Source organism: Eptatretus burgeri, chromosome 4 (genome assembly GCF_056783735.1).
Source record: "Eptatretus burgeri isolate ZD-2024b chromosome 4, Ebu_testis_v1, whole genome shotgun sequence".
Classification (NCBI taxonomy): Eukaryota; Metazoa; Chordata; class Myxini; order Myxiniformes; family Myxinidae; genus Eptatretus; species Eptatretus burgeri.
The window spans coordinates 25,276,443-25,291,442 of NC_140964.1; the positions used below are offsets into that span (position 1 = coordinate 25,276,443).

Sequence of the window (15,000 nt, forward strand, 5' to 3'; positions counted from 1 at the left end):
TCTCTTCTCTCTTCTCTTCTCTCTTCTCTTCTCTCTTCTCTTCTCTTCTCTTCTCTCTTCTCTTCTCTTCTCTTCTTCTCTTCTCTCTTCTCTTCTTCTCTTCTCTCTTCTCTTCTCTTCTCTCTTCTCTTCTCTCTTCTCTTCTCTCTTCTTCTTCTTCTCTTCTCTTCTTCTCTTCTCTTCTCTTCTCTTCTCTTCTTCTCTTCTCTCTTCTCTTCTTCTCTTCTCTCTTCTCTTCTCTTCTTCTCTTCTCTTCTCTTCTTCTCTTCTCTTCTTCTCTTCTCTTCTCTTCTTCTCTTCTCTTCTTCTCTTCTCTCTTCTCTTCTCTTCTCTTCTTCTCTTCTCTCTTCTCTTCTTCTCTTCTCTTCTTCTCTTCTTCTCTTCTCTTCTCTCTTCTCTTCTCTTCTTCTCTTCTCTTCTCTTCTTCTCTTCTCTCTTCTCTTCTCTTCTCTTCTTCTCTTCTCTTCTTCTCTTCTCTTCTCTTCTTCTCTTCTCTTCTTCTCTTCTCTTCTCTTCTTCTCTTCTCTTCTTCTCTTCTCTCTTCTCTTCTCTTCTCTTCTTCTCTTCTCTCTTCTCTTCTTCTCTTCTCTTCTTCTCTTCTTCTCTTCTCTTCTCTCTTCTCTTCTCTTCTTCTCTTCTCTTCTCTTCTTCTCTTCTCTCTTCTCTTCTCTTCTCTCTTCTCTTCTCTTCTTCTCTTCTCTCTTCTCTTCTCTTCTCTTCTCTTCTCTTTTCTCTTCTCTCTTCTCTTCTCTCTTCTCTTCTCTCTTCTCTTCTCTCTTCTCTTCTCTCTTCTCTTCTCTCTTCTCTTCTCTTCTCTTCTCTCTTCTCTTCTCTTCTCTTCTTCTCTTCTCTCTTCTCTCTTCTTCTCTTCTCTCTTCTCTTCTCTTCTCTCTTCTTCTTCTCTCTTCTCTTCTCTCTTCTTCTTCTCTCTTCTCTTCTCTCTTCTCTTCTCTCTTCTTCTTCTCTCTTCTCTTCTCTCTTCTCTTCTCTCTTCTCTTCTCTCTTCTCTTCTCTTCTCTTCTTCTCTTCTCTCTTCTTCTTCTTCTCTTCTCTTCTTCTCTTCTTCTCTTCTCTTCTCTCTTCTCTTCTCTTCTTCTCTTCTCTTCTCTTCTTCTCTTCTCTCTTCTCTTCTCTTCTCTCTTCTCTTCTCTCTTCTTCTTCTCTCTTCTCTTCTCTTCTCTTCTTCTTCTTCTCTCTTCTCTTCTTCTCTTCTCTTCTTCTCTTCTTCTCTTCTCTTCTCTCTTCTCTTCTTCTCTTCTCTTCTCTTCTTCTCTTCTCTCTTCTCTTCTCTTCTCTCTTCTCTTCTCTCTTCTTCTTCTCTCTTCTCTTCTCTTCTCTTCTTCTCTTCTCTCTTCTTCTTCTTCTCTTCTCTTCTTCTCTTCTTCTCTTCTCTTCTCTCTTCTCTTCTCTTCTTCTCTTCTCTTCTCTTCTTCTCTTCTCTCTTCTCTTCTCTTCTCTCTTCTCTTCTCTTCTTCTTCTTCTCTCTTCTCTTCTCTTCTCTTCTCTTCTCTTTTCTCTTCTCTCTTCTCTTCTCTCTTCTTCTTCTCTCTTCTTCTTCTCTCTTCTCTTCTCTCTTCTCTTCTCTCTTCTCTTCTCTTCTCTCTTCTCTTCTCTCTTCTCTTCTTCTCTTCTCTTCTCTCTTCTCTTCTCTTCTTCTTCTTCTCTTCTCTCTTCTCTCTTCTCTTCTCTTCTTCTTCTCTTCTCTCTTCTCTTCTCTCTTCTTCTTCTCTCTTCTTCTTCTCTCTTCTCTTCTCTTCTCTCTTCTCTTCTTCTCTTCTCTTCTCTCTTCTCTTCTCTTCTCTTCTTCTCTTCTCTCTTCTCTTCTTCTCTTCTCTTCTTCTTCTTCTTCTCTTCTCTTCTCTCTTCTCTTCTCTTCTTCTCTTCTCTTCTCTTCTTCTTCTTCTCTCTTCTCTTCTCTTCTCTCTTCTCTTCTCTTCTTCTCTTCTCTCTTCTCTTCTCTTCTCTTCTCTTCTCTTTTCTCTTCTCTCTTCTCTTCTCTCTTCTCTTCTCTCTTCTCTTCTCTCTTCTCTTCTCTCTTCTCTTCTCTCTTCTCTTCTCTTCTCTCTTCTCTTCTCTCTTCTCTTCTTCTCTTCTCTTCTCTCTTCTCTTCTCTTCTCTTCTTCTCTTCTCTCTTCTCTCTTCTCTTCTCTTCTCTTTTCTCTTCTCTCTTCTCTTCTCTCTTCTCTTCTCTCTTCTCTTCTCTCTTCTCTCTTCTCTTCTCTCTTCTCTTCTCTTCTCTCTTCTCTTCTCTCTTCTCTTCTCTTCTCTCTTCTCTTCTTCTCTTCTCTTCTTCTCTTCTCTCTTCTCTTCTCTTCTCTTCTTCTTCTCTCTTCTCTTCTTCTCTTCTCTTCTTCTCTTCTCTCTTCTCTTCTCTTCTCTTCTCTTCTCTTTTCTCTTCTCTCTTCTTCTTCTCTCTTCTCTTCTCTCTTCTTCTTCTCTCTTCTTCTTCTCTCTTCTCTTCTCTTCTCTTCTCTTCTCTTTTCTCTTCTCTCTTCTCTTCTCTCTTCTCTTCTCTCTTCTCTTCTCTCTTCTCTTCTCTCTTCTCTTCTCTTCTCTCTTCTCTTCTTCTCTTCTCTTCTTCTCTTCTCTCTTCTCTTCTCTTCTCTTCTCTTCTCTCTTCTCTTCTTCTCTTCTCTTCTTCTCTTCTCTCTTCTCTTCTCTTCTCTTCTCTTCTCTGTTCTCTTCTCTCTTCTCTTCTCTCTTCTCTTCTCTCTTCTCTTCTCTTCTGTCTTCTCTTCTCTCTTCTCTTCTCTTGTCTCTTCTCTTCTCTCTTCTCTTCTCTTTTCTCTTCTCTCTTCTCTTCTCTCTTCTCTTCTCTCTTCTCTTCTTTTCTCTTTTCTCTTCTCTCTTCTCTTCTCTTCTCTCTTCTCTTCTCTCTTCTCTTCTCTCTTCTCTTCTCTTCTCTCTCTTCTCTTCTCTCTTCTCTTCTCTTCTTCTCTTCTCTTCTTCTCTTCTCTTCTTCTCTTCTTCTCTTCTCTTCTCTCTTCTCTTCTCTTCTCTTCTTCTTCTTCTCTCTTCTCTTCTTCTCTTCTCTCTTCTCTTCTCTTCTCTCTTCTCTTCTCTCTTCTCTTCTCTTCTCTTCTTCTCTTCTCTTCTTCTCTTCTCTCTTCTCTTTTTCTCTTCTCTCTTCTCTTTTCTTCTCTCTTCTCTTCTCTTCTTCTCTTCTCTCTTCTCTTCTTCTCTTCTCTTCTTCTCTTCTCTCTTCTCTTCTCTTCTCTTCTCTTCTCTTTTCTCTTCTCTCTTCTCTTCTCTCTTCTCTTCTCTCTTCTCTTCTCTTTTCTCTTCTCTCTTCTCTTCTCTGTTCTCTTCTCTCTTCTCTTCTCTCTTCTCTTCTCTCTTCTCTTCTCTCTTCTCTTCTCTTCTCTCTTCTCTTCTCTTCTTCTCTTCTCTTCTTCTCTTCTCTTCTTCTCTTCTCTTCTTCTCTTCTCTCTTCTCTTCTCTTCTCTTCTCTTCTCTTTTCTCTTCTCTTCTCTCTTCTCTTCTCTTCTCTCTTCTTTTCTCTTCTCTCTTCTCTCTTCTCTTCTCTTCTCTTCTCTTCTCTTTTCTCTTCTCTCTTCTCTTCTCTCTTCTCTTCTCTCTTCTTCTTCTCTCTTCTTCTTCTCTCTTCTCTTCTCTTCTCTCTTCTTCTTCTCTCTTCTCTTCTCTTCTCTCTTCTTCTTCTCTCTTCTCTTCTCTCTTCTTCTTCTCTCTTCTTCTTCTCTCTTCTTCTTCTCTCTTCTTCTTCTCTCTTCTTCTTCTCTCTTCTCTTCTCTTCTCTCTTCTTCTTCTCTCTTCTCTTCTCTTCTTCTCTTCTCTTCTTCTCTTCTCTTCTTCTCTTCTCTTCTTCTTCTTCTCTCTTCTCTTCTCTTCTTCTCTTCTCTTCTTCTCTTCTCTTCTTCTCTTCTCTTCTTCTTCTTCTCTTCTTCTTCTTCTCTCTTCTCTTCTCTTCTCTCTTCTTCTTCTCTCTTCTTCTTCTCTCTTCTTCTTCTCTCTTCTTCTTCTCTCTTCTTCTTCTCTCTTCTTCTTCTCTCTTCTTCTTCTCTTTTCTCTTCTCTCTTCTTCTTCTCTCTTCTTCTTCTCTCTTCTCTTCTTCTTCTTCTTCTTCTCTCTTCTCTTCTCTTCTCTCTTCTTCTTCTCTCTTCTCTTCTCTTCTTCTCTTCTCTTCTTCTCTTCTCTTCTTCTCTTCTCTTCTTCTTCTTCTCTCTTCTCTTCTCTTCTCTTCTCTTCTCTTTTCTCTTCTCTCTTCTTCTTCTCTCTTCTTCTTCTCTCTTCTCTTCTCTCTTCTCTCTTCTCTTCTCTCTTCTCTTCTCTTCTCTCTTCTCTTCTCTCCTCCATTCTCTTCTTCTCTTCTCTTCTTCTCTTCTCTTCTTCTCTTCTCTTTTCCTCTTCTCTCTTCCCTTCTCTTCTCTTCTCTTCTCTCTTCTCTTCTCTCTTCTCTTCTCTCTTCTCTTCTCTCTTCTTCTTCTCTCTTCTTCTTCTCTCTTCTCTTCTCTTCTCTCTTCTCTTCTCTTCTCTCTTCTCTTCTCTCTTCTTCTTCTTCTTCTTCTCTCTTCTTCTTCTCTCTTCTCTTCTTCTCTTCTCTCTTCTCTTCTCTTCTCTCTTCTTCTTCTCTCTTCTTCTTCTCTCTTCTTCTTCTCTCTTCTCTTCTCTTCTCTTCTTCTTCTTCTCTCTTCTTCTTCTCTCTTCTCTTCTCTTCTCTTTTCTCTTCTCTCTTCTCTTCTCTCTTCTCTTCTCTTCTCTCTTCTCTTCTTCTCTTCTCTTCTTCTCTTCTCTTCTTCTCTTCTCTCTTCTCTTCTCTTCTCTTCTCTTCTCTTTTCTCTTCTCTCTTCTCTTCTCTTCTCTTCTTCTCTTCTCTTCTTCTCTTCTCTTCTTCTCTTCTCTTCTTCTCTTCTCTCTTCTCTTCTCTTCTCTTCTCTTTTCTCTTCTCTTCTTCTCTTCTCTCTTCTCTTCTCTTCTTCTCTTCTCTCTTCTTCTTCTCTCTTCTCTTCTCTTCTCTCTTCTTCTTCTCTCTTCTCTTCTCTTCTTCTCTTCTCTTCTTCTCTTCTCTTCTTCTTCTTCTTCTCTTCTCTTCTCTCTTCTCTTCTCTTCTCTTCTTCTTCTTCTCTCTTCTCTTCTCTTCTCTTCTTCTTCTTCTCTCTTCTTCTTCTCTCTTCTTCTTCTCTCTTCTCTCTTCTTCTTCTCTCTTCTCTCTTCTTCTTCTCTCTTCTTCTTCTCTCTTCTCTTCTTCTTCTCTCTTCTCTTCTCTTCTTCTTCTTCTTCTTCTTCTCTTCTCTTCTTCTCTTCTCTTCTTCTTCTTCTCTCTTCTCTTCTCTTCTCTTCTCTTCTCTTTTCTCTTCTCTCTTCTTCTTCTCTCTTCTTCTTCTCTCTTCTTCTTCTTCTTCTCTTCTCTTCTCTCTTCTCTTCTCTTCTCTCTTCTTCTTCTCTCTTCTCTTCTCTTCTTCTTCTTCTCTCTTCTTCTTCTCTCTTCTTCTTCTCTCTTCTTCTTCTCTCTTCTTCTTCTCTCTTCTCTTCTCTTCTCTCTTCTTCTTCTCTCTTCTCTTCTCTTCTTCTTCTTCTCTCTTCTTCTCTTCTCTTCTTCTCTTCTCTTCTTCTTCTTCTCTCTTCTCTTCTCTTCTCTTCTCTTCTCTTTTCTCTTCTCTCTTCTTCTTCTCTCTTCTTCTTCTCTCTTCTTCTTCTCTCTTCTTCTTCTCTCTTCTCTTCTCTTCTCTCTTCTCTTCTCTCTTCTCTTCTTCTTCTTCTCTCTTCTCTTCTCTCTTCTCTTCTTCTCTTCTCTCTTCTCTTCTCTTCTCTCTTCTTCTTCTCTCTTCTTCTTCTCTCTTCTTCTTCTCTCTTCTCTTCTCTTCTCTTCTTCTTCTTCTCTCTTCTTCTTCTCTCTTCTTCTTCTCTCTTCTCTCTTCTCTCTTCTTCTTCTCTCTTCTCTTCTCTTCTCTCTTCTTCTTCTCTCTTCTCTTCTCTTCTCTTCTTCTTCTTCTCTCTTCTCTTCTCTTCTCTTCTTCTTCTTCTCTCTTCTTCTTCTCTCTTCTTCTTCTCTCTTCTCTCTTCTCTTCTCTCTTCTCTCTTCTTCTTCTCTCTTCTTCTTCTCTCTTCTCTTCTCTTCTCTCTTCTTCTTCTCTCTTCTCTTCTCTTCTTCTCTTCTCTTCTTCTCTTCTCTTCTTCTCTTCTCTTCTTCTTCTTCTCTCTTCTTCTTCTCTCTTCTCTTCTCTTCTCTTCTCTTCTCTTTTCTCTTCTCTCTTCTCTTCTCTCTTCTCTTCTCTCTTCTTCTTCTCTCTTCTTCTTCTCTCTTCTCTTCTCTTCTCTCTTCTCTTCTTCTTCTTCTTCTTCTCTCTTCTTCTTCTCTCTTCTTCTTCTCTCTTCTTCTTCTCTCTTCTTCTTCTCTCTTCTCTTCTCTTCTCTCTTCTTCTTCTCTCTTCTCTTCTTCTTCTCTCTTCTTCTTCTCTCTTCTCTTCTCTTTTCTCTTCTCTCTTCTTCTTCTCTCTTCTCTTCTCTTCTCTCTTCTTCTTCTCTCTTCTTCTTCTCTCTTCTTCTTCTCTCTTCTCTTCTCTTCTCTTCTTCTTCTTCTCTCTTCTTCTTCTCTCTTCTCTTCTCTTCTCTCTTCTTCTTCTCTCTTCTCTTCTCTTCTCTCTTCTTCTTCTCTCTTCTCTTCTCTTCTTCTCTTCTCTTCTTCTCTTCTCTTCTTCTCTTCTCTTCTTCTCTTCTCTTCTTCTCTTCTCTTCTTCTCTTCTCTTCTTCTTCTTCTTCTCTTCTCTTCTTCTCTTCTCTTCTTCTTCTTCTCTTCTTCTCTTCTCTTCTTCTCTTCTTCTCTTCTTCTTCTTCTCTTCTCTTCTTCTCTTCTTCTCTTCTCTTCTTCTCTTCTCTTCTTCTTCTTCTCTCTTCTCTTCTCTCTTCTCTTCTTCTCTTCTCTTCTTCTCTTCTCTTCTTCTCTTCTCTTCTCTTCTCTTCTCTTCTTCTCTTCTCTTCTTCTCTTCTCTTCTTCTCTTCTCTTCTTCTCTTCTCTTCTTCTCTTCTCTTCTTCTCTTCTTCTCTTCTTCTCTTCTTCTCTTCTCCTCTTCTCTTCTCTTCTCTTCTCTTCTCTTCTCTTCTCTTCTCTTCTCTTCTCTTCTTCTTCTTCTCTTCTTCTCTTCTCTTCTTCTCTTCTCTTCTTCTCTTCTCTTCTTCTTCTTCTTCTTCTTCTCTTCTTCTCTTCTCTTCTTCTTCTTCTCTTCTTCTCTTCTCTTCTTCTTCTTCTCCTCTTCTCTTCTTCTTATTCTCCTCTTCTCTTCTTCTTATTCTCTTCTTCTCTTCTTCTTATTCTCTTCTTCTCTTCTCTTCTTCTCTTCTCTTCTTCTTCTTCTCTTCTTCTCTTCTCTTCTTCTCTTCTTCTCTTCTCTTCTTCTCTTCTTCTCTTCTCTTCTTCTCTTCTCTTCTTCTCTTCTCTTCTTCTCTTCTCTTCTTCTCTTCTCTTCTTCTTCTTCTCTCTTCTCTTCTCTCTTCTCTTCTCTCTTCTCTTCTCTCCTCTCTTCTCTCCTCTCTTCTCTCCTCTCTTCTCTCCTCTCTTCTCTCCTCTCTTCTCTCCTCTCTTCTCTCCTCTCTCTCTCCTCTCTCCTCTCTCTCTTCTCTCTCTCTCCTCTCTCTCTCCTCTCTCTCTCTCCTCTCTCTCTCCCTCTCTCTCTCCTCTCTCTCTCCTCTCTCTCTCCTCTCTCTCTCCTCTCTCTCTTCTCTCTCTCTTCTCTCTCTCTTCTTCTCTCTCTTCCTCTCTCTCTTCCTCTCTCTCTTCTCTCTCTCTTCTCTCTCTCTTCTTCTCTCTCTTCCTCTCTCTCTTCCTCTCTCTCTTCTTCTCTCTCTTCTTCTCTCTCTTCTTCTCTCTCTTCTCTCTCTCTTCTTCTCTCTCTCTCTCTCTTCTTCTCTCTCTCTCTCTCTTCTTCTCTTCTTCTTCTTCTTCTTCTTCTTCTTCTTCTTCTTCTTCTTCTTCTTCTCTCTTCTTCTCTCTCTCTTCTTCTTCTCTCTCTCTTCTTCTCTCTTCTTCTCTCTTCTTCTCTCTCTCTCTCTCTCATCCTCACTCCACCGCCTCTCAATACTCTGCAGCACCCTCCTCTCGAACCTCACTCTCTCCCCCCTCACCTTCTTTCTTCCCTTTCCCCTCTCTACACCCCCCAACTCCACCTCTCCCTCTCTCTCTTCCCCTCCAGTTCCGCCCCGATGCTCCCATGCGCGACGTAATCTCTGAGGATCATGTGTCCGCCTCCAAAGGAAAACTGCTCGGCAATCCGGGCCTGGTCGGTGTTAACCGCACGTCCACCACAATTCGGTCAGGAGGGATTAACCTCACTGCCAGACCCACAACAATATATATATATATATATATATACATATATATATATATATATATATATATATATATATATATATATATATATATATATATATATATATATATATATATATATATATATTCTTTTTTTTCATACCATGACTACCCCTTGATGTCCTGTGCTCAATCCTAATTTTGTCTTCTTTAACCCTTTCTTCCATTTCCCTCCAAAACCTTTATTTGACCTTTCATCAGCCATGTATAAATGGCTCACATATGTCTCAACCCAACCCTCCACAGTGTTGTGACGTTTGCATATTTATTAGCACCTGGAATGCTTACTTGTTTACATCTGAAATGTGTTACAATCAGAATAAAACGAATATTTCCCGTATAGCATTCGAGAACTAATTAAATGAACATATGATCTGCTCGGCATTGTTATTCTTAACAAAATGAAACAGCATTTGTTATTTTCAAGACATACTTTCACAACCATACAGGACATGGGGTATTTATTTATAGGTGTGCACATCTTTCCGCTCCCATTCTGTCTTTCTGACTCCATGCTCTCCACCATATCCTATTCTTTCTTTTTAAAATCAACTGAATTATTTTGCTCAGAAGATAATTTGATTTTAAATACCTGCTTAATATGTCAAGGCTGATCATGCATGAACTGGCTGACAAAGGGTGTACGGGCATTAAACTTACAAGGGAAACATTGAGACAACGGACAGACAAGCAAACGATATCATTCTGAATGATTTAAGCTGCAGGCAGAGGAAGCAGAGTTAGTGATAATCTCAAAGTTCAGAGGCAGGTGTGGGAAACAACATCAGATGGCAATGAGCTAAAAGTGCATTTGAGGACATTTGAAGACTTGGGGAATAGCATTTGAGGACAAACTTAAGGAGGCAACTCCATAAACATGAGAAATTGGGGGAACAAAGTATAGGTGGCCATAAAACTTAGATTTCAGGAGAAAAACGAGGAAAGGAATACTGAATGAATGAGTGCAAGTTTCTGGGGCTGGGGAGTAGTGTCAGGTAGAGTCAGCAGGAGGGAGGGGAAGACTGGAATAAGGATGTCAGAGGACTGGTAGACCTTTGACCCTCGCCTGAGCCCCCTTTCTTATCTGTATAAGGATTGAGGGATTGAATTTAATTGTCTTTGGGGAAAAGGGGTACAAATCCTTTCGGGCAACACCATCACCAGTATATGGAGGAAATGGGATGAATACTCCATGACATGTTGATTTTTCTTTTTGTGTCTCTTAATCTATGAACTTGTTTCCTCACTATTCTTCCCATACTATGCTAGTGGCTGGCTGGAGCTCACAGACCAAGAACTGCATTTCTGCACTGAAGGTTTCACGCAAACATCTGCACCACCGTGCCTCCTGCCCCTGACAGGCGCAACGCCAGCTCGTGCGGCACCCACATCCAATGACTTTTGCATCAACACTGCACGGGCGTGCCACAGGTGTGCACCTCTAACTCTTCAAAACAATGAAATCAGTTTAGGCTAATGTATAGTCTGCAGAGAAGGCCTCACCCAGAAAATTATACATCAATAGGGAGCCATCGATATACTGTATGTTACATATCAGATTTTCCAGTAATTTTAGGAGGAAAAAAAACCCTCCCCCTTTTCCTCACCCCAAAGCTCAGTTACACTTTGTCAAATAATCTCCCCATTAATAATTGTACACCGCTCCTTCCCAATTCCATATCCAGGATACGACGTCATTGCCAGACACCGGAGGAAGGCAGCACTCCGTTTTCACTCTTTGTTTTCTTGCTTTGTTGTTATGTAACTATTTTTGAGATAACTGACACCCTCTACCCCCAGAAAGGAAGACATCACAAAGTTCAAAGACTATTTGTCAATGATGATATATGTTATTATTCACATTAATGAGCTTTTTATTCACAAAATCAAAGACAGGCCATGTCCTCGTAAAACATGAACTAAAAACAAGCGAATCTCAGAGCTACAATAAAGTCAGGGAAATATTGAAACAAAATTAGCTTACCTTAGTTGTCTATGATTATCCAGAAGAATGGTAAGTATGCCGAAAAGTTTAAGGGATTTGGTAGCACATGCAGGCTGTAACACCTCCCAATCCCCATGTAATGCTAAGTGAAGCTGGTCTAACCTCCCAGCCAACTCCCTGTGCATTACCTACGTAATACATCGATGACCCCTCACCATTAGAGACTTTCAAACTAGTGAAATCCTTTTGGAGAAATACCCAAGAAAGGGGATTACATCATGCACACAACTCTTTCGGACAAGTTGCAACAACAGGCCATAAAATTGTGTGTTTTTTTATTCACAAATAATATATAAACATATTATCTTATGTATTTGTAAAACTCTCATAACACACCTCCAACCAATTTTATTCCTCTTCATCCTCAAACCTCCTTTCCTTTCCAGTTTCCGTGTGAGAAGCAGAATTGAGCGTGATGAGTGGGTCAAATGTATCAACGCCTCGACCAGACATACCTCTCGGCCGAACTCAAGCTCAGGCATGGGTTCTTGCAATCGCTTGTCAATGCAAAATAATCATCCAAGTGTCATGGTCACTGACGTCAAAAAGGAACCAATGTTGTGGGACAATGATGTGGGATATGAGGCTGGAGATGTGGTAGCTGGAAGCAAGGATGTGGTGGATGGATTTGTGGAAAATCTGGAGGATGTTCTGGTAAAAGAGGAAGAACAGAAATTAGTCGAGCTTGATGACATAGAGTGTGATGGACCTCCTCAAAATATGCCTGAAAACTTGTCTTTAGAACTAGAGATGGAAGATCAGAAGAAGATTGTAGTTGATGAAATGTCATTGGACAGAGAAAAACTAAAAACAAATGCAGATGTAATGGATGGAAATGAAAGTGTAATAAAAAGGGAAATTGATACTGGGTTGAAGAAGGAAAGAGACAAAGAAAAACAGACATTAATAAACCCAGCTGCACAAGAACTAGATGGGGCATGTTTTTCTCGGTCAATTCCCCCACCTCCACCTCCACCTCCACTTCTATCACTTTCTGCCCCGGCTGGAAAGCAGACGACCAGAAGTATTCACTGGGATCCTGTTCCGAGAAGCAGGGTAAGGGTTGTGAAATTGATCTTTGCTATGGATAAAATCGTATTGTATCAATCTAAACAGCAAGGGGCTACTCCAAAATTATGGATGTATGCAAAATGGTGGAATGTTGTACTCCCTCCGCACCTTGTTCCCCATATGTTTTCAACATTCCCCTTCCCTCATTCCTTTTCCTCCCACCGAGTTACAACTTGTTTCTCTATTCTCCCTCCTCTTTCTCATCTTGTACATTCTTATATTCCTTATCTATTTCTTTTCTCCATTTCCTTTGTTAAAATGATCTCTCTCCTTCTCCCTCGACCCTCCCCCACCCCACCTTAGTCGTTGTTGTTGTTGTTGTTGTTGTTGTTGTATTACATTGTCTCCCAGTCAGTTTGTGCTTACAACTAAATTAGAAAGACCGTTTTACGACTTTACATCCTAATACTACTAAGTTTTATCTTCCTGGAGTAAATCGACTTTATTTTTATTATTGACACCTTATTCAGTACAGCCATGTGTCCTGACAGCTCCAAAAATCCTTGTGGTCCAAACCGGAGCCAGTCCCAGCAGTCGATCTGACACAACTCAAGGACTTGTTCCGAATCCAGGAAAATGAACCGAAAATCGTTTCGCAGCAAGCCACACCCAAAGTTTTGTTGAACGAGAAGCTGGCACAAAACTTCAGTAAGATTATTTCACATATTCTATTCTTGTTTTTTTCATTGTTTTTGTCTTGATTATTTCCTACAATCCACAGGCTACCACACTCATGAGTGCTGATACTCTCACCAGGCCTTCTTCATCTCCAAACTCATCCATATTTATCTTGGCACTAGTCATCATTTCCTCCAACTCGATTTTTTCCATCACTAACTTGGTCTTCCGACCTTCTCTTTTGCCCTGCTTAATCCACCTCTCCATTGATCTCCTAAACCTCTTCAGTTCTTTGCCATTATTTGCCACCTCATTCAAGACTGATTAAGCTTTTCACTTATTTTTTTTCTATGCCACACTTTTCTTTCCCCACTCAACATCTGCCTCCACCTCATTGACATCAATGAGGAAAATATTTTTTTTAAATAGAGGGCAAATCTGGTTTCGTTGAATCAAATCCAACACAAACATCCTGCAACAACACTGAAGCAAATATTGAGTGAACGTCTTACTTGTTTCTGAAATTACGTTTTCACACTTCAGTGAACATCTCAATCCAACGGTGTCCATTTCTGCTCCACGTGTAACGAAGGTGAAAATTAAACGTTTGCCATGGTAACGGTTCACAAAAGCCTGCCCCTTATCAAAGGAACTTTTATGTCCATTAAAATATGCTGGCAATGGGATATCTACCTTAACGACCTCGTCAAATGAATGACTCATGATGGATGCATCAGGGCAAACGTTTGTTGTCGTATCCTATTCTGTTCGGGATCGAACTCTGACTTCACAACTAACCTCTGATTCCACTACGTGTGACCTATCCTGTGATCCCAGATGAAGGTCAATGGCAAACTAATTCAGAATTTGCATGGTTGATTCAAAAGAATGCACGGTTGGCTTAGGCACAATTATTTCCAGAATTGGAAACACCTCTTAATATTTGCAGATTCCTTTTTACGAATTAGTGTCCACCCCCAGAAGAGCCGAATGGTGATTGGTCAGTGAGACCACCGTCACCTGTTTTGCACCCAGCTAGTGGTAACGCAACCCGACTAATTTCCTACCAATGGCGTGATTGGCGTCCCCACACTGATACTAATTGTCAGATTTGTTCACAATAACGGTCCAATTAGCTTGTGACGAGAATAATCAATTGCAAAACACCATTTAATGAATAACTAGATGTGATGACATGAGGTACAAATTGTGATAGGCCTCAAGATGATGACACGTAACACTCACTTTACGATTACTGATAATGAAACCCCAAATATTGCCACAAACCTGTACAACATGGAAGGTTTTTCAGGATTGTGAGAAGCAAAACAACCAAAGAACCGACGAGTGAGAAGAAACGATAAAGAAGGAGAGGAAAAGCTAATGGTGCCTTCTTTTCAATGATGCTTGGCAAAAGATGAATTCTCGGGTGGCTGAGATCCTGCGTACTTGTCTTTTATAAACATTTATGCACAAAATTACACACAGGGAGGTCCCACTCCTCCATGTCCACATGACTTTATTATGTGACTTGTGGTGTCTGACCGAAGCGATCTCAACGGTTGTTATTGTGTTTTCCTCTCTATTCCACCCAATCATATTCACTTTGTTCGTCTCTCCATCCAGGCATCTTTCTGCGATCATTTCCCATTAAACCCCATCAACTGAAGGAGGCTCTGCTGATTCTTGGTGATGAGGACGAAGGGGGTCTGTCTGATATGCAGATTTCGGAGCTGCGCCGGTAATTTATTGGTCGAGGAATGGTTATTAGTGATATTGTGGGAACAGTGCTTCATATTATTCAGATTCAGATTTAGAGATGGAGGGAGATTCAGGAACAACTGCTGTAAATTACAAGGCCAAGTAAAATAAATTATTAGTTTATTGTCCCCACCCGCTTTATTTTTGATGACTGCCTCCTTTTTTTTGATACTTACCACAGTATTTTCTCTCCAGATTGAAAAAGGAATTTTTTTAAAAAAATAATGATTCATTCATCCCAATGTGCTTCCTTTTTGGAGGTCGTACATTGGTGGGTTGTTTTTTTTCCTCTTTTATCAGATTTACTAAAAATGTTGCGAGTTTTTTTATTATCGTTGCAGGAGTCTGAAACCCAGACAAATATATATAATTATTTTGCGGTCCCTCTAGGCTTAGCGCTCAAGCAAATGGAATTGATCTCGTCTGCAACTCCACTTGCTCACGCCGCACTGTGCACTCAGTGAATGCAATTTTCAAGACGTGTACATGTACGTACGTACATACGTACATGCCTAATGTGTTCAGTTAAGTTTGATAGCTCTCACGATATTACGCGTGTTATCAGTCTCAAAAACGAACTTTCTCAGGACCTATAATGGAGCGACTGACTATGTACAGTCGACCTCAGTCTTAAAATGGTCTTCATTTGTATATACATCCAGAAGGCTGGCAAAAAGTTTTTTAAGTCGTGGTGCGATCATATGATGTTCAACAGAACCCAGACTCTGGGGGATATTGCCAACGAATTTGCAAATGGGGAGTTCGATCAGGGATCGCCGATCGACGATAACTACCAGACAGCTCATGTCAGTAGTTCAAGTCCGCATACATCTAATACCGGTTCAATACAAGTGCACAGTACAGCAGACAGTACCATGGCTGCAGTAGATGCTGACGTATCAAATATATGACCAACGTCATTTTTAATGGTATATGGGATGTGTGTTGGTGCTCGTGGTAATCTTTCGTCTGGTAGACTTCACCATGGTGGTGGCCATCTTGGAAAAAATCTCAAAAATCTGGAAAATATCAAATAGTAAGGCACTCCCTCCTTGTTTTTTTTGAAAAGCCCTGATGAGAAACGAATAATTTATTTCACTTGGCCGAAAACAAAATACAATGAAATGCATGGAAACTGAAAAAATGGTTGTTTTGCCGATCGTCCCGACATCTCACACTCTTTCTGGAACTTCTGCATTAATAATCATTCCAACAGGATTGAAAA

At 40.3% G+C, this 15,000-nt stretch overlaps 1 protein-coding gene and 1 long non-coding RNA gene across 6 annotated transcripts in view; one reads left to right on the forward strand and one right to left on the reverse strand.

Annotated features, from left to right (window-relative positions):
* LOC147027647 (uncharacterized) overlaps positions 1-15,000 on the forward strand; it is a 96,095-nt gene that overhangs the window by 67,767 nt on the left and 13,328 nt on the right. For all 4 annotated transcript variants that reach the window (XR_015057169.1, XM_085877182.1, XM_085877181.1 and 1 more), the window contains exons 7-10: positions 9,590-9,751; positions 10,712-11,381; positions 11,888-12,044; positions 13,641-13,755. Coding sequence is in view for 3 of the 4 variants with exons in the window: in XM_085877182.1 (XP_085733308.1) it covers positions 9,590-9,751; positions 10,712-11,381; positions 11,888-12,044; positions 13,641-13,755 (1,104 nt within the window). In the remaining variant the exon portion in view is untranslated. The remainder of the gene's footprint in view (positions 1-9,589; positions 9,752-10,711; positions 11,382-11,887; positions 12,045-13,640; positions 13,756-15,000) is intronic.
* Positions 1-15,000, reverse strand: part of LOC147027650 (uncharacterized) — a 34,576-nt gene that overhangs the window by 7,255 nt on the left and 12,321 nt on the right. Inside the window, exons 1-2 of one of the 2 annotated variants that reach the window (XR_015057170.1) lie at positions 13,302-13,431; positions 10,662-10,976 (exon numbers count right to left, since the gene is read on the reverse strand). This is a non-coding gene — a long non-coding RNA (uncharacterized LOC147027650). Of the gene's footprint in view, positions 1-10,661; positions 10,977-13,301; positions 13,432-15,000 lie in introns of those variants that run through there. The other variant, XR_015057171.1, reaches the window with a different exon arrangement.